General features: G+C 36.9%; 1 protein-coding gene across 1 annotated transcript in view; it reads left to right on the forward strand.

Annotated features, from left to right (window-relative positions):
- IPO7 (importin 7) overlaps nucleotides 1-17,758 on the forward strand; it is a gene marked incomplete at both ends in the record, with an annotated part of 36,115 nt that extends 18,357 nt beyond the window's left edge. Inside the window, 17 exons of the mRNA XM_082000121.1 lie at nucleotides 1,214-1,348; nucleotides 1,880-1,979; nucleotides 3,647-3,723; nucleotides 4,080-4,196; nucleotides 4,981-5,070; nucleotides 5,602-5,767; nucleotides 6,459-6,619; nucleotides 7,522-7,650; nucleotides 9,243-9,309; nucleotides 9,390-9,515; nucleotides 9,833-9,930; nucleotides 12,103-12,198; nucleotides 13,001-13,221; nucleotides 13,321-13,526; nucleotides 14,719-14,925; nucleotides 15,283-15,399; nucleotides 17,661-17,758. Coding sequence (XP_081856247.1) covers nucleotides 1,214-1,348; nucleotides 1,880-1,979; nucleotides 3,647-3,723; nucleotides 4,080-4,196; nucleotides 4,981-5,070; nucleotides 5,602-5,767; nucleotides 6,459-6,619; nucleotides 7,522-7,650; nucleotides 9,243-9,309; nucleotides 9,390-9,515; nucleotides 9,833-9,930; nucleotides 12,103-12,198; nucleotides 13,001-13,221; nucleotides 13,321-13,526; nucleotides 14,719-14,925; nucleotides 15,283-15,399; nucleotides 17,661-17,758 — 2,211 coding nt within the window. The remainder of the gene's footprint in view (nucleotides 1-1,213; nucleotides 1,349-1,879; nucleotides 1,980-3,646; nucleotides 3,724-4,079; nucleotides 4,197-4,980; nucleotides 5,071-5,601; nucleotides 5,768-6,458; nucleotides 6,620-7,521; nucleotides 7,651-9,242; nucleotides 9,310-9,389; nucleotides 9,516-9,832; nucleotides 9,931-12,102; nucleotides 12,199-13,000; nucleotides 13,222-13,320; nucleotides 13,527-14,718; nucleotides 14,926-15,282; nucleotides 15,400-17,660) is intronic.
- Between the last annotated feature and the right edge of the window lie 705 nt (nucleotides 17,759-18,463).

Genomic DNA, 18,463 nt, shown 5'->3' on the forward strand with positions numbered 1-18,463 from the left:
CCCCTTGTCCTAAGTAGCATGACTGCAAAAGACCATTTGTTAGGCCTCAGCTGCAAGTCTGAACATTTGATCTCTTTTCCTTTCCTATCCTAAGTCAGTATCTAATGCCACCAAAGCCTTGCACTCAGGTGAAGGTAACAACCAGTAATTTCTTAAGTCCAGGAGGCTTTTAAACATGAGCAGTTAAACTTTAAGGACTGATAATGCATCTAGAGCATAAAACCATTACTAAAGCTATGAATTTCATGGTCCTCATTTCATGCATTCTCTTTAAACTCAAGTGTGAGGCAACTCCTCTGGGAGACATGCTTCAGTGCTTGTGTAATGTTGTCAACGGAATTACTTTTCAAAATAATGAATCTTACTTTCCCAAAATGTTTTCTGGGTGATGTTACAGATTGATAGATTTTTTTTTTTTCCTAGTTCCTTCAGTTTTAGATTTTTTTAAAACGTTGTTTTATGTGAAGAATTTAATGAAACCCTGGAAATGGGATTTGTCATTTCTCTCCAGTTGGTGCTGCTGCTTTTGAAGGTGCAGTGTTGCCACTGATCTGGCTTGGGCTACAAGGGAATGCCCTTGCATTACCAATACCAAACGTTCCAGTGAGCTGGAATTTAATTACTAGTAACGGTCCCATGTCCATTTCATATCCTTATTCGTGGAGAGCCATGTACTTTAACAAATGTAAATCCCTGTGAATAGTTCTGAAGGGCACCTCAGGAGAAGAATTGATGCCAGAAAGCCAAGGGGAGAGGCTGGTTCATACTCATACATTTTTCATACGCTGCTGTTGCTGTAAGGCTGCGCATAGGCAAGAATCGGTAGACTGCCTGAGTGTAGAGTATTTTACCAATCCAGTGTTTGGGCATGAATTTCTGCCCCCAAAGAGTGTCAAGATGGAATAATAAACCTTGCAGGGAAAGGGCTCCTGGGCTATGTTGGTGATGAATTAACATGTATGTTTTGTCTTACTAAAGGACTGCATTTTTAAAAGATGTGCAGCACCTGATAATGAGCTGCAGATTGCCTTATACAATTAACAATGACATTTAGTAGAAGGATTAGTCAGTACACATTTTAGCCTAATGAATAAACGTTGGTTTTGTTGGATTCAGAGGGGTTCTTATGTAGGATTGAGAGGGATTGTAGAGTTCTTCTGGTTAAAGTGGTCTGTGCTCAGTATAAGCTATTGATGAGCTCTGCTTTTTCTAGGTGTTGCTGAAGGTGTTGTATCAATACAAGGAAAAGCAGTACATGGCTCCTAGAGTTCTGCAGCAGACGCTGAATTACATCAATCAAGGAGTGTCACATGCAGTCACCTGGAAGAATCTGAAACCTCATATTCAAGTAAACCATTTTTGAGCTTTAATACTTGGATGACTCAGTAGTACATTAGTCAGTTTGTTGTATGGTGTTTCTAGCCTTGCTAGAATTCAAGTTTTAGGGACCTCTGTTATAAATTGCTGGTGGGAAGAATTTAATCCTGTTTGGTGAGGGTTACCTTGATACAGGAGCAGAGCTAGCTAATAGCTTTTTTTGCTGTCAGTCCTTTGTGCTTTAATATGTTAAGAATTGCAGTGTAACACAGCAACACAACAAATTTGGAGATGTTAATTACTGAATTTGTGGCATTGAATCATCGCCACATACCATTATCCAAAGAAAATCTAATGGCTTGTGCTGTATTGTAGCTTTACCTTAAGTTAAAAGACCTTTTTTTGTAAGGTAGCACATAAAACCCACTATGCCCACATAATTTTAGAATGTTACCATTTTGTGTGAGAAGTCACAGGATGGACAAAATCTCTGAAATACAGGACAGAATACAGAGATTGGTTTAGTAGTACTAGCCTGTTTTCAACTTTTTTTTTATTGCAGGGAATTATCCAAGATGTTATTTTTCCATTGATGTGCTATACAGATGCTGATGAAGAGCTTTGGCAAGAAGATCCATACGAATATATTCGCATGAAATTTGGTGAGTATTTGAAATCTACTCACGTTTAAAATATGGCTTCACACAAAGATGGAATTTTGGTAGTTTTTTTGTGAAAATAGAGATGGCTTTAATCTTTAAAAAAAAGAGAGAGAGAAAACCAGTTTGTATTATCCAAATAATACAACTTTATATAGTTAACTTTCGGATATTCTCATGGAAGTGGCACATAACATATGACAGTCAACAATGACACAGGTGTTTCTGCACTTGAAAAAGTAGCTAATTTTGACAGTTACGAAGTTTTTGTTATAAGTCAAACAGTCCAGGTGTAGCTAACAATAATTACATAAACTTATGTTATTAAAGGTTTATGCTTTACAACAGCTAATATTTCAGGCCCTGGAGTTTTTACAATCTTAAGGAATTTCACACATGGTACAGTTCAGAACAGACTTACCGTAATGGTAAATAAAACACTGTGAAGTACTCCTAGCATTCCAGGCTTGTCTTATTTCATGTCCTGTGACTTGCTACTTTGTTGTTGGGGTTTACTCTAAGTCTATGCAGTCCTTTCAGGCTGAGGAAGAAAGAAGATATACTTCAGACTTCCTGAACAAATTCTTTCCTCCACTAGGACTTTTATGTGTCTAGAACAAGGAATCTTTATGGGTTTGGGAGTTTCTTATCACTCAGGTCAGAGGAAGACCTGTTGACAGTACAGGTATTGTACAAGGCTCCGATAATCTGTAGAGAAATACGAAGCTGAGCATTTTAAACTCAATTATGTGTGCTTGCCTGTACAGAATCACAGAATCACTAGGTTGGAAAGGACCTTCAAGATCATCAAGTCCAACCATTAATCCAGAACCACCATGTCTCCTAAACCATGTCCTGAAGCGCCACATCCACGCGTTTTTTGAACACTTCCAGGGATGGCGACTCCACCACCTCCCTGGGCAGTCTGTTCCAATGCCTGACCACCCTCTCAGTGAAGAAATTTTTCCTAATATCCAATCTAAACCTCCCCTGGCGCAACTTGAGGCCATTTCCTCTTGTCCTATCACTAGTTACTTGGGAGAAGAGACCAACACCCTCATTGCCACAACCCCCTTTCAGGTAGTTGTAGAGAGCGATAAGGTCTCCCCTCAGCCTCCTCTTCTCCAGACTAAACAACCCCAGTTCCCTCAGCCGCTCCTCATAAGACTTGTGTTCCAGACCCCTCACCGGCTTCATTGCCCTTCTCTGGACACGCTCCAGCACCTCAACATCCTTCTTGTAGTGAGGGGCCCAAAACTGAACACAGTATTCAAGGTGCGGCCTCACCAGTGCCGAGTACAGGGGCACAATCACTTCCCTACTCCTGCTGGCCACACTATTCCTGATACAGGCCAGGAAATAACATATGTCAAAAATTGACTGGTGTCTGCTTCTACTGTTACAAAGATTAGCCTTTAAATAAGGAAGACATAAAACTTCAAATTAGACATATAGAGCCAGTGATCATGAAAAAGGTGAAACATATGTATTGGGAGTCTCCAACCATGTGTTCCTGCAGCTTGGTCTTGGAATATCTGTAGTAAGAAAGCATGATTAACCACCTGGGGGGGAGATGCTCTTTTGTTTCATATTAAATCATTAGATTAGATTAGGATCATGAACTGTAGTAAAAGACCAAAATTTATAGCTGTTACATGTTTACTTAATAGATGTGTTTGAAGACTTCATTTCTCCAACAACTGCTGCTCAGACGTTACTGTTTACATCATGTAGTAAAAGGAAAGAGGTAAGCTATTCAAGGATTTTACTTAAATACATTAGCTAGCTTTAGTTTATAGTCTCCGTTTGCTGAAAGAACTACTAATAAGTTTTACTTTTCTGCTCTCTTGTCATATCATAGTACACTAAAGTTTACTAATTCTATGAAATTTATTTTGCACTGGCCTATTTGATTTTTGTATTTGCCAATTCCACTAGGACGAATCTGTCAAGAATGTTGTGTGTTTATAACAAAGACATAAAGCATTATCCAGATTTCAGTCTTGGAGCAGATTATTAGAGATTTAAGCATTTCAGAGCACTGAGAACGGTACCTGAGATGATTTGACAGAAATATTTTGCCTAACCTTACATGTAATCTAGGTCTTGCAGAAGACAATGGGCTTTTGTTATCAGATCCTTACGGAGCCAAATGCTGATCCTCGTAAGAAAGATGGTGCTTTACATATGATCGGTTCTTTGGCTGAAATTCTCCTAAAAGTAAGCATAACAAATCTGGTTGTTCTTTTGGTTCTTTCTTTTTTTTCACCCCTCGTTTCCTTTCTTTCACATATAGCATCTTAGAAGAAATGAGAGTAGCTCTTTGAGTTTACAAGTTTTTGAATTGCTGCCATTATTTTTTTTTTAAAGCTTTAATTGATTTGGTTTTGTTATCAGCTTAATTACACAAGTTTTATTAGGTCGTGTTCAAGTTCAGATTATTGTTTTAGGTTCCTTTAAGTTCTCTGCTTCTAGTAGGAATTGCTATACCATTTCCTGCACTACACTTAACTACAGTCCCTTTTTTTGTGGAAGAAAGGGAAAAAATCCATTCAGTGAGAGGCTGTTGATTTAACGAGATCTTTTCTGTGTGTAGAAGAAAGAAAGGAAATAAAGTGAAATTGGAAACCTTGCTCAATTAGAATGGTAGCAAAAAAGATGCAGGGCATGGACTTGTGTTTGGACCACAATTCTGAGAATCTTCCCTGACCACTTTTGCTTTTGATACCAGAGTAATGTACTGCCAAGCAAAAGGTGTCTCTCGGAGTCAAAAAAAATTACAGGGGGGAAAAAAAGCGTCACTCCTTTGACTGAAAATTATAAAAAGTCTATGTTTAATTACTAATATGGGACTTCATTGTTGCTTAATGGACTTTAATAAAGGGGGAAGTTAAAAGTCCTATTATGCTGTTCATACTTGTATATGTGACTTCTTTTTACTGGATTAGAAATGCATTTTTATTTAAAGGTTTAAACTGATGTGTTTCTGTTCATATTCTAACAGAAGAAGATATATAAAGATCAGATGGAATATATGTTGCAGAATCATGTGTTCCCTCTCTTTAGCAGTGAACTGGGTTACATGAGAGCACGGGTAAGAAAGTACAAGATTTAATGTTAAGAGATAATGTCTGTTTCAACTGAGGAGTTCAGGAATATTCTTTAAATTTTTCTGCTCTAACAAAGGCACTCCTTTCTGCACCTTCTCCGTAATAAATTGTGTGCTTATTTCAGACACTAGTATCAGTCTTTATGTGTGATTATAGCTAGCTACTGTGTAGTTTTAAAATGGCTGCAGAACTGTGTGCATAGTTTTCCATCTGTGTCTGGTGGTATGGTCTATTTGTGTTTTGCATTTAGACTGTACTGCTCACACAAAACCTGTGGCCAAAGATGAACCCGAGATCATAGTACTGGTCTAGTGATGTCCTGAAGGACAAGCCTCCCACTGGCCAGCCTCCACACGCTCAAACATCTTCATCTGTCAAAAAGTTTTACAGTATCTTTATTCAGCAGTAGTTGTACTTCAGTTTTAATAATTTGTGTAGGTTATGGGTATACGAGTAGTTGATAATCCTGTTTGTAGGTTTTGTACCTCTGATTTTGTTCAATGTCTTTTTTTCAGGCTTGTTGGGTTCTTCATTATTTTTGTGAAGTCAAATTTAAGAGTGACCAGAATCTTCAGACAGCCTTAGAACTCACAAGACGGTGTCTGATAGATGATAGGGAAATGCCTGTGAAAGTGGAAGCTGCAATAGCACTTCAAGTTCTGATCAGTAATCAAGAGAAAGGTAGCCCTCTGTTCTTAAAGCTACAGCAAGCTTTAATGGAATAGGCATTCATATTGCTATGTTCAGGGAGACTTGTTCTCTTCTTTCCTGATGTTAATTTACTACTTGCAATTGCAATTTGTGATAACTTACTGTAATTTTCCAGCTGGAAAATGTTATTTTCTATAAATAACTTGATCACAATTTCATGGTACAATAAATCCAGTTTTACAGCAGCTAATCATTGAATCAGAAATACAGTGGCAATATAAGCATATCTGTCTCAGCACACATTAGTTCATGTTAACTTTTTTTAAAAAAGTTTTCTTTATCCTGCCAGGCTTTACATTGCTTAGTATTCCTGAAGCTAGCATAAAAACCACAAAGCAAAGAGAAATTCTATATCAAATACTTAGGTATTTTTGTAAAATTAGCCAATGTACCCATTCCTGTTCATTTAAACTTTGCATTGATAAGTAATCTTGCATTCCATAAACCAGAGTTCTATAGTCTTTTCCTACTTCAGTTGTGATCCTCTTGGTATGTATTTTTATTAAATATTTTTAATATTAGTATTGCTATAACAATTTATACTACCCATGGTTTTGGCATATTAGTGCTGAAGTACTAAGTATTAATAAAATATATATTGGCTTTCTTATACTGTAGTTTTGTAAGAATATGAATTCAAATACTTCCACTTGTTTTACAGCTAAAGAATATATTACTCCATTCATTAGACCTGTAATGCAAGCTTTACTTCATATTATAAGAGAAACTGAAAATGATGATCTTACTAATGTGATTCAGAAGATGATCTGTGAATATAGTGAAGAAGTTACCCCAATTGCAGTAGAAATGACACAGCATTTGGTAAGACTTTCTGGTGACTTATGAAGAGATTTAATATGAGAAAGATTGGTATTTAAAATTAAGATAGCTGTCCATCAATCAATAGCTGTTGTTACTCCAGTCTGCCCAAGTGCATTGATACAAGTAATTTTCTGCAAGATGTAGACTGTTTATTCTCAAAAGTGGCTTCATAACTTGAGCTACATGAAAATTTCTCAGAAAGATTGTAGAAATGATTGAGAAATCTGTACGTATTTTCCTCTAATAGTGTTGTTAATGAATTTTGGTAGCACATTTTAGGTAGTCTCCACAATGTGACTTAGTTTTTCTGGTTTAAAATGGGAAATTAAAGAGCAGATTTCTAATAACATTTATTTTCACACCAAGTTTTTTGTGTTCTATGTAATGTGAAAATAAAATTGAATCTGCAGGAGAAATTCAGACCTTGAATGGCCGTATCTAGCAAGTTACACTAGTGGCTTCAAAAGCAGATGTCATCTCAGTGCTTTCCCTTTAATGAGGAAGGCCCAAGGCCCTTGCCTTGGAGTTAAAACTAAATTGTTTGCATGTCCCTTCTGGGAATGCCTACAAAGTGGTCCAGTCTACTTCAGCTACCAATTAAGCCCTGCGTCAGAAAAACTTACTTGTAGAAAATGTATTCTTTTGCATGGAAAGTAATGTCATTTATATCTTTTTATTCATGAATGGTTAAAGGATGACAGCTTAAATGGCTTAACATTCAAATTTTATCTATCTTGAAAAACTCTGGAATGGAGCAGTTACCTTCTAATATTAATACACATTTTCTTAAAAGAAATATTCCATAAATTGTGTAGAATACCAGACTTGCACAATTGTTCTTCATCTCCAAGCATGTCCTCATTAAATGACATATTTATGGCTTGTTTTGCTATTACATGCAGGCAATGACATTTAACCAGGTGATCCAGACTGGACCAGATGAAGAGGGCAGTGATGACAAAGCAGTAACAGCAATGGGAATCTTGAATACCATTGATACACTTCTCAGTGTAGTTGAAGATCACAAGGAAGTGAGTAAAAATTACTTTAAAGCTAATTTGTCTTGTCTAAACACTGGAAGTCTTCTGTAGTTCTAGTGTTCCTGATATTGTTATCTGAAAAACTGTCCTTTCAACCAAAAATACCTTAAAACAGAAAACAACAAAGTACTTATCATGCCACAAAGTTGTGACAGAGTGGGTCGCATTTCTGACACAATACGTGTAGTAATAGAGCTTAAGTGTTCCCATAAGAATCCAGGTTCTTGTTCAGATATGTGGAAGCAACTTGTCTCTAACAGATGAAACTCTTGTCAGTGCAGCTGGAAAAAAACATCTGTCTTGATGAGGTCTGCCCTTCACAGAAAATAGGTAAAACTTCACTGAGCTTTGAACATTGACTCTGGTGACTTAGTTTGCTCTCTGCAACAGAATCAATATCTGTAAATACAGCTGTTGTGGCTATGCTAAATGATAGGGTTTTTTACCTGCCTAATCTGCACTGTAGAATTCTCTGGTGTGATGAAAACTTTTATTATTTAGTTGGGTTGTACTGAACGGCCTTATTTCTGTCCAGAGTACAGCTTGTTCAAAACATGCTATTGCTGATGAAAATACTCCTTGACAAAATCAGCTACTATTTTTTGATAAATACATTGTATTTTTTTAGTGACTATACAGTTCGGTAATAAGTTTTACTCTCAGGGCTCTGAAGACTTTACTGAGGAAGCAGCATAACACAAATTTTGAATGCTCAATGGTGGAATCCAGTGCTGCCATGCAATAAACCAAGGACCAGTTCAGTTTATTTACTTGTTACTAAAGCTGCTCAGCAAGCTTTTCATGTACTTGTTTTTGTCAGTAAATTCTTGCTATTGAAATGAAAAGTTTCTGTAACAATATGCTAGTCCCAAGGAACTCAATTGTAGAAAGTTGATCAGTAAACATTTGTATTTAGAGACATCTCACATAGGATATCCAGTGTTCTAAGAGATAGGGTATTTAGCTGGTTAGTTTCAAATCCTGTTCTGCATAGCTAAGACCAGAAACTCAACCCTTATTTGTCCCTATGCAAGGTAAGTGCCCTAAACAGGTTAATGACTGTTCTGTTAGCTGTTCCACAGACTAATACATACTAATTGGGGAGAGTGTCTGAATCTGTAGCCCAGCATTGTCCACATACCGTATGAACATCCTGAGCTAGGTTTGGGAGGTGGTTTGGTATTTGGTTTTGTTTTTTGAAATTTCACTTTTCCGGAACAGCGAATACTTCCTGCAACTTCCATTGCTTACCCCTCTGATATATACATTTACTTATTGTGTTTTAATGGGACTGAACTGTTCCATAGGGTTACTGTCAGGCTTTTTTTTAAGGATACCCTATAATGAGATTCTTCTAGCATTTAAAGAATATTCCAAAAACGCCTCGTATTAAAAGCTATCTTATAAATCCTTAACTAAGAGTGCTGCTCTTACACATTTAGTGCTATAAAATGTGAGAAATTTTGAATTATTTTTAGAAGACTATACTGTGTAAATAGAAATTGCTTTGAGTAATTTTATTTTATAATGTGTTTAAATTAAACTCCAAAGTATTGAAAACAGTCATAAATCTCCTTTTTCAGATTACCCAGCAGCTGGAAGGGATCTGTTTGCAAGTGATTGGAACAGTTTTGCAGCAGCATGTATTAGGTATCTCTACTTTTGTTGGCTTATGTTTTTTTAAGTGTATGGGATTGGCATTAAATTTACCTAGATTCTATTTGTTTTAGAGTTCTATGAGGAGATCTTTTCCTTGGCTCATAGTCTGACTTGTCAACAAGTTTCTGCACAAATGTGGCAGCTTCTTCCTCTTGTTTTTGAAGTCTTTCAGCAGGATGGCTTTGATTATTTTACAGGTAAGTAATACAAATAATAAATCAGAAAGCCAGATGGTTTCATATATGTGATTTCAACCGTACAATGAATTGCATCTTGATTGAAATGTTAGGAGAACACTGAAGTGAGGTTATGCTTGAAGTCTTTTATTCTGCTGTTGCTGCAACCAGCCTTGTTCTGCTAAGGCATCTATGACTAGATGCACGCTTATCTTGACAAACATTAAGCAAGAACTGTAATTAACTTAATAATACATAGATTTCAACCTGATTTTTAACAGCTCATCTAATAAAACATGCAAACAATATCTAACTGTGATCATTCTTTTTTAATACAGACATGATGCCGCTCTTGCATAATTATGTTACTGTTGATACAGATACACTTCTGTCAGACACAAAATATCTTGAAATGATATACAGTATGTGCAAGAAGGTAAGTAGATTATTCCTTTGTGATAACAAAACCTGTGATCTCTTGTAATACACTGTTAAAATGGATACTTCTTTTCCACAACAGCAGACTATGAAACTGAAGAATTTTGACGTCTGCTCTTAAAGCATTATGCTATTTAACAACCTCCATGATTCCACAAATCAAGTTATCGCAGAGAAATTTAAAGAGGTTGCATCAAATTTCAGATATATGCTTTTGCTAAAGGGGAAAAATAAATCATACACAACAAAAGCAGGTTAAACAACCCAGGTTTTTGTGCATGAGTGTTTTGTGTAATACACTTTGTGCATACGGGCATGCAAAATGCGTATGCATATTGCAAAAGGTAGATGGTTTCTTTTATCTGAGATTTGTAGCCTCACTATGGCTAGGATACCACACACAATATGTATGCTAAAGGTCTTAAATCTATTAGCTAAAACAGGTGGAATGGGGATGGAAAGTAGAGGGACAGGAATAGGAAGTTATTTTCCCAAGTTCATGCCAAGTCAGTGATGAAAGCTGGGAGCAGAATGCAGTTGTTCTGACTCAGTCCAGTCGCTTTTGGGCAGTGTTTCTGTATTTAACGTAGTTTCTGCTAACTTAGTTCCTTCACCTCGGTCACGACAATCCCTGGTATCAATACAGGCTGGGGGATGAAGGGATAGAGAGTAGCCCTGCCAAGCAGGACTTGGGGCTACTGGTGGATGAAAAGCTGGACATGAGCCGGCAATGTGCACTCGTAGCCCAGAAGGCCAACCATATCCTGGGCCGCATCAAAAGAAGCGTGGCCAGCAGCGGGAGGGAGGGGATTCTGCCACTCTACTCCGCTCTGGTGAGACCCCACCTGCAGTACTGCATCCAGCTCTGGAGCCCTCAGCACAGGAAAGACATGGACCTGTTGGATCGGGTCCAGAGGGGGGCCACCAAAATGACCAGAGGGCTGGAACACCTCTGCTGTGAGGACAGGCTGAGAGAGTTGGGGTTGTTCAGCCTGGAGGAGAGAAGGCTCTGGGGAGACCTTAACTGCAGCCTTCCAGTAGTTAAAGGGGGTTTATAAGAAAGATGGGGACAGATGACTTAGCAAGGCCTGTAATGATAGGACACAGTGTAATGGTTTTAAACTAAAAGAGGGTAGATTTAGACTAGATATAAGGAAGCAATTTTTCACGATGTGAATGGTGAGACAGTGGCACAGGTTGCCCAGAGAGGTGGTAGGTGCCCCATCCCTGGAAACATTCCAGGTCAGGTTGGACAGGGCTCTGAGCAACCTGCTCTAGTTGAAGATGTCCCTGCTCACTGCAGGGGGGTTGGACTAGATGACCTTTAAAGGTCCCTTCCAACCCAAAGCTTCTATGAATCTATAATTCTCAGCTCCTGTGCATTAGATAGCTGCCAACTGGACTTGCTTTATCCAATCAATATGTAGAACACAAAGTTTTCCAGAATGTTAGCCCTATGTGAGGAAATGAATACTTCTTTATAAGATGGTGTCAATATTTTATAATCTCTAGTAGTAATCTGTGAGGATTTCAGTTTCCACTTCTGGATATCATGTATTGTGTCTATATGAGAACTATGGTGAACTGCCAACTGCCCTGCTCATGGTATTTCCTGAGTAATTCTTTTGAAAAAGTTTAAATATTATAGTGAATAACTCTTGCCAGCCTTTATTTGAAAACAGTAAGTTGCAACCAGGCTGATTGTAAATACTTGAACATTTTTTATATATATATTTTTCATTTTTTTTAATATATATATATAAAAAGAAAATTAGCCTGTTATGACTTCTTAGTGATTAGTATTTTATTAGCTGAGCACAGTGAATCTTTAACACCGAAGTTTTAGGCATTGCTTGGCCTCCCAGTGGACATCCCAAATTTGTAAACACAATTTTTACAAAATTCAGTACATAAATGTGTAAGAAAAATTTTTGGTTTGTGTATGGAAATAAACCTTTTTTTTTTCCCCCCCCCCAGTTTTACCTGCATTCAGCAATGTTTCAGTCTCTAGTTCTGATACTGAGTCATTGCTGTAGATTTAGCTGCTTCACTGATGGATATGTTTGCATTGTAATAGAGTGGTAAACTTATATCCGCTTTTCAAAGCGAAGCAGTATATATAGAAAATACTTCTCGAAGGGATATCATTAGCAGTAATATTATTTTTCAGGTCCTTACAGGAGTTGCTGGAGAAGATGCAGAATGTCATGCAGCAAAGCTGTTAGAAGTAATTATTCTTCAGTGTAAAGGGCGCGGCATTGATCAGGTTGGTAACAACTTTGGTTGCTGTAACTATTATTTTTAGAAGAATTTATTCTGCAGTATCATTTGATTATGTATTAACATGAGTTCCGTTCTACTTCAGTGTTACTCAGTTAACAGCACTGCAGAGATAGTTACTGCACGCTTTGTCTCCAGAACTGCAAAACTCAAGTGTTTTTGTGAATTATTGTCGTAGAGGAATGAGGGACTTCATTATGGAAGTTGGAATTTGAGAGATGAGTTTGTGTGCTTCCGCTCTGTACATGACGAGCACTCTATAATAGCTGTTTAAACTTTTTTTGTATGCTTTTTAATACTTGTGAATAGCGTGCCTAGAAACTTTTAATTTTTAATGTATTTGAGAGAAAATCTTCTCCAGCAATTTTTTTTTTTCACTGTAGCATCTCTGAAGACACTACTCCTTTGAACAGCTGATTTCTTAGGATGTTAGTAATATCTCTTGACTTTGTGGATATTAAAAAGATTTAAGCTGATTTTTCTGGACTTCCTAGTATACACATTTCCTCTTATTTTTCATTGTTAAAACACAAGATTATAGAACCAGGAATTAAATCTACTGTGCATGACGTCACAAAAATCCATGTGCTAAGAGTAGATTAAATCTTTACACCTTTTCATTTCATCTTTGTATATGACTTCTGCTGGAAAATAAAAATTTTTCCCATTTTATGCCCTCTGTATTTATGAACAAGACTGGTTTTATGCCATTTCTCAACTTTAGTGTGAAATACAGAACTACAAAAGTTATTTTTTATCCTAAATTTGTAATGGTTCTCACTCTTCAGTGCATACCCTTATTCGTGGAAGCTGCATTAGAGAGATTGACCAGAGAAGTGAAAACAAGTGAACTGCGAACAATGTGCCTCCAGGTTGCCATAGCTGCTTTGTATTACAATCCTCATTTACTATTAAATACATTGGAAAATCTTCGTTTTCCCAATAATGTGGAGCCTGTCACTAATCACTTCATAACACAGTGGCTTAATGATGTGGACTGTTTCTTGGGGTAAGTGTTTCTAATTTTGAAGATTCTTCTCTGTGATACACCTCTATATTACCTGCTTGTTAATCATAACAAAACTATTTTACTCTTTTTGTTTTGTAGACTTCATGATAGAAAGATGTGTGTGCTTGGCTTGTGTGCTCTTATTGATCTGGAGCAAATACCACAGGTTTTAAATCAAGTTGCTGGCCAGATCCTACCAGCTTTTATCCTTTTATTTAATGGATTGAAAAGAGCATACGCCTGTCATGCAGAGCATGAAAATGACAGCGATGATGATGATGAAGCTGAAGATGATGAGGAAACAGGTATGGAAACCAAAACATTGTGTTACTTTGTCTTTTTTCATTTTTTTTCTGATGGAGATGCTGAGTTCCTTTGTGGAGTTCTTCAGAGTTCCCTAATTCCAAAAATCAAAAGCTGTGCTGGAACACTGAACATCTTTTAACAACTTTCAAGTATATCTGACTTACTTTCCAGTCCCTCTTAAAAATTAACTTCTAGGCTGAGTCTCTTCAAATTCACATCAAGCTAGCTTTTGTGTGTGGATGCTGTCATTGCTGAAAGAAATGATTACTGAGGCAATGTTTCCCATTTGAGTGAGGGGTAAGAGTCAGTAGGAGTTTCCAGGAATCCTTCAAATCCATTGTATGGTTTGGGCTATATTACAAACTCCATAAGCTGCTGGTGGCTTATCTGTGCATGGAAAATGACAGCTATTGTGGATAGCTGCGTCCCCCCCCCCAACTAATGTAATCTCAACTTCATCAGCCTTTATAGACTTTCTTCTTCATACAGTCATTTCACAAACTTTCACATCTTTTGCCACCTTCTTTACATGAAGGTGAAAATTACCTACCGCTTCCCCGTACTTCTTTCTTCCACCTTTCCCTACGTTCTGCTTAAGCTTTTACTTCTTGTTACCTATTTTTATCTTTCCATCATCGGCCTGGTGTCTTTGTGAGTGATGGTTTGAAACAGTTTTCCACATTCAAACCAATCATCTGTTGGGTTTCATCTATCTACTTAAAGCCCAGTTTCTTTTTGATTTCTGCTGTTGAATTCTGGACTCTGCAGATTATTGTCATTATACATCATTCATACTATTATGCTTTGTATTTCTGAAGCATTCTTTTCAACAGCCCTTTTGCATGTGCCTTTAAAAGTGTTTTCGTCATATTATGTCAGACTTTCTTTGGAGCATAAATATTGCTTTGCTTAAAGTTTTATCAAGGGCTGTTCCAAACAATCTGTATATACAATTTTCCATACACAATAAAATTTTCCATTCCCACTTGCACAGTTGGTGTAAATGAGGGAAGAGTGTCTGGGGTGGGGGAGACCGTGGCAGTAGGAGAGGAGTTAAATGAGCTTCCCTCTTTCTAGTCTGCACTATACTGTTACCAGTTCCATCGCCTGTGCTGCATAATCAGCCATCTACTTAAAGAGTTGTTCTTGCTGTTCTTGAGATAAACTTCTTGTGTGTGATCTTTAAATCAGAGGAATTGGGGAGTGATGAAGATGACATTGATGAAGATGGTCAAGAATATCTAGAACTTCTAGCAAAACAGGCAGGTGAAGATGGAGATGATGAAGACTGGGAAGAAGATGATGCTGAAGAGACTGCTTTGGAAGGCTATTCCACAATTATTGATGATGAAGACAACCCTATTGATGAATATCAGATATTTAAAACAATCTTTCAGAGTAAGTAACTTTATTTCCTTTCCTGGCCACAAGTTACATTTTAACTTAATTTTAGTGTATACCATTGTAAACTAGAACCCGTTGAAAGCTTCCAAATAGGCTTTCCAATATACGCTTTGAACAAGTTCTTTCTTTGGAAAGGGGAAGCCAACATTAAGCTTTCAGAACAGGGGGAAATGGTTGAATGAATCTATAGTGGGAGGGAAGAGGTCAGAGGTTGTATTAGTGTTTTTAAATGCCCTGAATTATGTAACCCTAACAGAATATTATTCTAATTAAAATGGTAGTGAGTTAGTAAGCTTTGAGTTACAGAACGTTTAAATGAACACTTTTGCTTATATTTTCTTCCTCTTGCAGCAATTCAGAATCGTAATCCTGTGTGGTACCAAGCTTTGACACAGGGTCTTAATGAAGAACAAAGAAAACAATTGCAGGACATAGCAACTCTAGCAGATCAGAGGCGGGCAGCACATGGTATTTTTCCCCTTTTATATCATTAATTGCTTCTTTCACTGTTTGAATGCTTTTTATGTGCTCAAGAAGCAAAATACAGAAAATGCCTATAATTCAAGTCTGGTAATGTCTTCATGAAAGCAGGGTTGTTTCACACTCCAGAGATGTGTGAAATCTCTTTAAATTGTCAGGTCACAAAGCCTCAATGCACAAATTGTATGCCATACCACAGGTGTAAGGAATGATAGAAATGTCTTAATGAAGTGAATTTTAAGTAAATAAAAGCATATTTGTCATAACTGCTTGGATTTGAAAACAGTTGATTTGATTACCTGAAGGTGGTTGAACTCTTAAGTATGGCAACACACACATTCAGTGGCTGACAAATTGTTTCCTGATGTGACCTAGTCCACCTGGGATAGACAGTGATTCTATGGATGGGAACATGGCAAATTATGGAAGTAGTATCTATCTGTAAAGCTACATTTTTTAAGCCTATTAAATATTCTAGATTGTTCTTCAATACAAATACAGGTTTAAAAATACAGGAAGTGGGCACATCTCCAGTTTCTTTCTTTGTGTGCAAATTTTCCTAGGTGTTTGAGAGTAAGCCAATATGTATCACTCTAAAGTCAAGGTTGAATTTTGAGTCATCAGTCCAGTCTCACATCCTGCATCTCATTGAGCAATTACTACAAAATGTTTCAAAATAGAAGTTCAGAAATGTTTCAACAAAAAGATTAGTAGTAAGAATGCACATTTTATAAGTAGGTTTTATCAGAAAACAGCCTAAATTACCTCACAAAGCTTGTAAGTGTCCCAAGTGGTCCACTTTTAATGGTTATAAAATACAGTTTCACTATGACCCCTGTCAAGTAGTAGACATCGTACTGATGAGCTTATATACTAGTAGTGCATTTTATGAAAAAGAATTTTTGTTTTGGTTTGTTTTTTTTCCTCGGCTGCTTATTCATAGAGCAAGTTAAATTCAGATTTTGAAGTTTAACTTAAGCAACTAGATCCTTACAGAAAATTCTTGTGTACTGTCAGACCATACTGATAGTCCATTTAGGCTACCTATCACACATGGGGACATCTTGTTAAAAGAATTTGGAATATAATTATCACACTAATGTAGCTAAGAAGAATTTCCATAAGCTAAGAGATTTGTCTTCTGTGCACTATGGAGCCATGAGAGAACAAAGTGATGCTCCCCAGGTGATGTTCTCCTTCATCAGCCATGGCAACATTTTTCTGGCCTATTTCCAAAGAAACAGACAAAATGCAGATCCTCTAGATAATATGAACTGTCCTATATTCCCAGAAAGTGAAAGATTGCAACTATGTTGAGGTAGGAGAAAGCTGTTAGGCTGGAAATAAAACATTAATAAGTGTTGTTACCTTGAGCTGGGAATAATATAAACCTTCTTCTGCATTATCTACATTGTAGTAAAGATAGACAGAAATACACATTTCTGTCTGCTCTTTACCAACCTAATTTTCAGTTGTCTATGTATTAGAGCTTGTAAAAATCAGTCTTGGAGTAATCTTTAAAGGATGGAATATGCAGCTAGTAAAACCAGACAGCTTAACTATCACTGCTAGTTATAGTGATGGATATGTGGACCTCAGATGCCTAAAGATCTTAAGGTTTAGTTGAAAATGAAAAGTAATAAATTCGGTAGTTTTCTCTCAAAGATTTGTATTATATGGTCTAGCAACCTGAACTCCAAATTATCTGCTTGGCTATCGAGGGGATATGAGTACATACTAAAAAGTCTGTTCCTGGTGCTTCAGTAGCTATTTCTGCTTATACTGTGGAATTGACATAGGAAGACTGCAAATTTAGTTAATATCTGTGTACTACTTTTTTGTACATGTGCTCTGTTATTGATTTGACTTAAAAGTCTATTAACGTTAATCAGAAAGAATTGGGTGCCTGTTACCAAGTTCAGAAGTCCAGCATTCATTCAGGTCCTGTTTCTGAAATGTGAAAATGACAAACACATGTCCAGAAGCTAAAGTGTGGACTTTTTAAAATATAAATTAATTTAAGCATAGCTATAACAATATTGAGAAATTAAAATAAATAATCAGTCCATCTGTTGTTTGGGGCCTGGCACATTTCCATTTCGTGGGTGCTGATTACTTTCTTGGGTAACCCCAGGTTAAACCTGTATCTCTGAGAGACTCAAAATGGTCAGTCACAAAACCTTAAATCTGTCTTCCCCCCTACACATGCACTAAAATATCTTCCTTCTGTGTTTTTTGTTTTGTTTTAGAATCCAAAATGATTGAAAAGCATGGAGGATACAAATTCAATGCTCCAGTTGTGCCAACTTCATTTAATTTTGGAGGCCCTGCCCCAGGAATGAATTGAATTATCACTTTTCCTGCTACTGTGTGATTGTAGTGAAGAGCTTGTGTTCCTCCCAATAGTGGTTCCAGAACTGGTTCATGTTATCTACAACTCACTCTAATTGATAAATAGATTGGACAAAAGCCCCAGAAGCGGGACCTGATCATGCAACCTAATACTGGAAAGCAAACCAGAGGTTTTTTTGAAGATAGGAAGAATCTGAATTTAAAGCTTCAAATGACACACTTTGGAAATCGGAAATCAAGAGGGGATGTCATGAAGGCAGCTTTTCTTTTTCTGAGGAAAAAAAAATAGGCATGGGCTGCAGGACTATTTAAAATGTCTCGTTTACAGGAAAAGCTAGAAGGCAGACTTAATTTTTACACCTGTGGCAGTATGAGTATTTGCCCAATTTATTTCCCTTTTCTCCCTTCCTATTGGGTGTCTATTCTTTTACTGTAAATAAGATAAGGTAATCAGATAGCCTTACTTAATCTTCATCATTTCCATTTATCAAGATTGTTCATATGTAGAATATTGGACACTTAATGTAGCACTACATAACTGATAAATCTGTAAATGAATTAGCACTTTCATATTGAAACAAGCCTGCTAGCCTATGTACAAAAATAGCAAAATGTTTGCTGTTTATAAAAAATAAAAATAAAAAATAAGGGATGTATTGGGGAAAATAATTTCAAGTTATTAATTTAAAATGAACTAGCA

This window comes from Phaethon aethereus, assembly GCF_964289735.1.
Source record: "Phaethon aethereus genome assembly, chromosome: 5".
NCBI lineage: Eukaryota > Metazoa > Chordata > Aves > Phaethontiformes > Phaethontidae > Phaethon > Phaethon aethereus.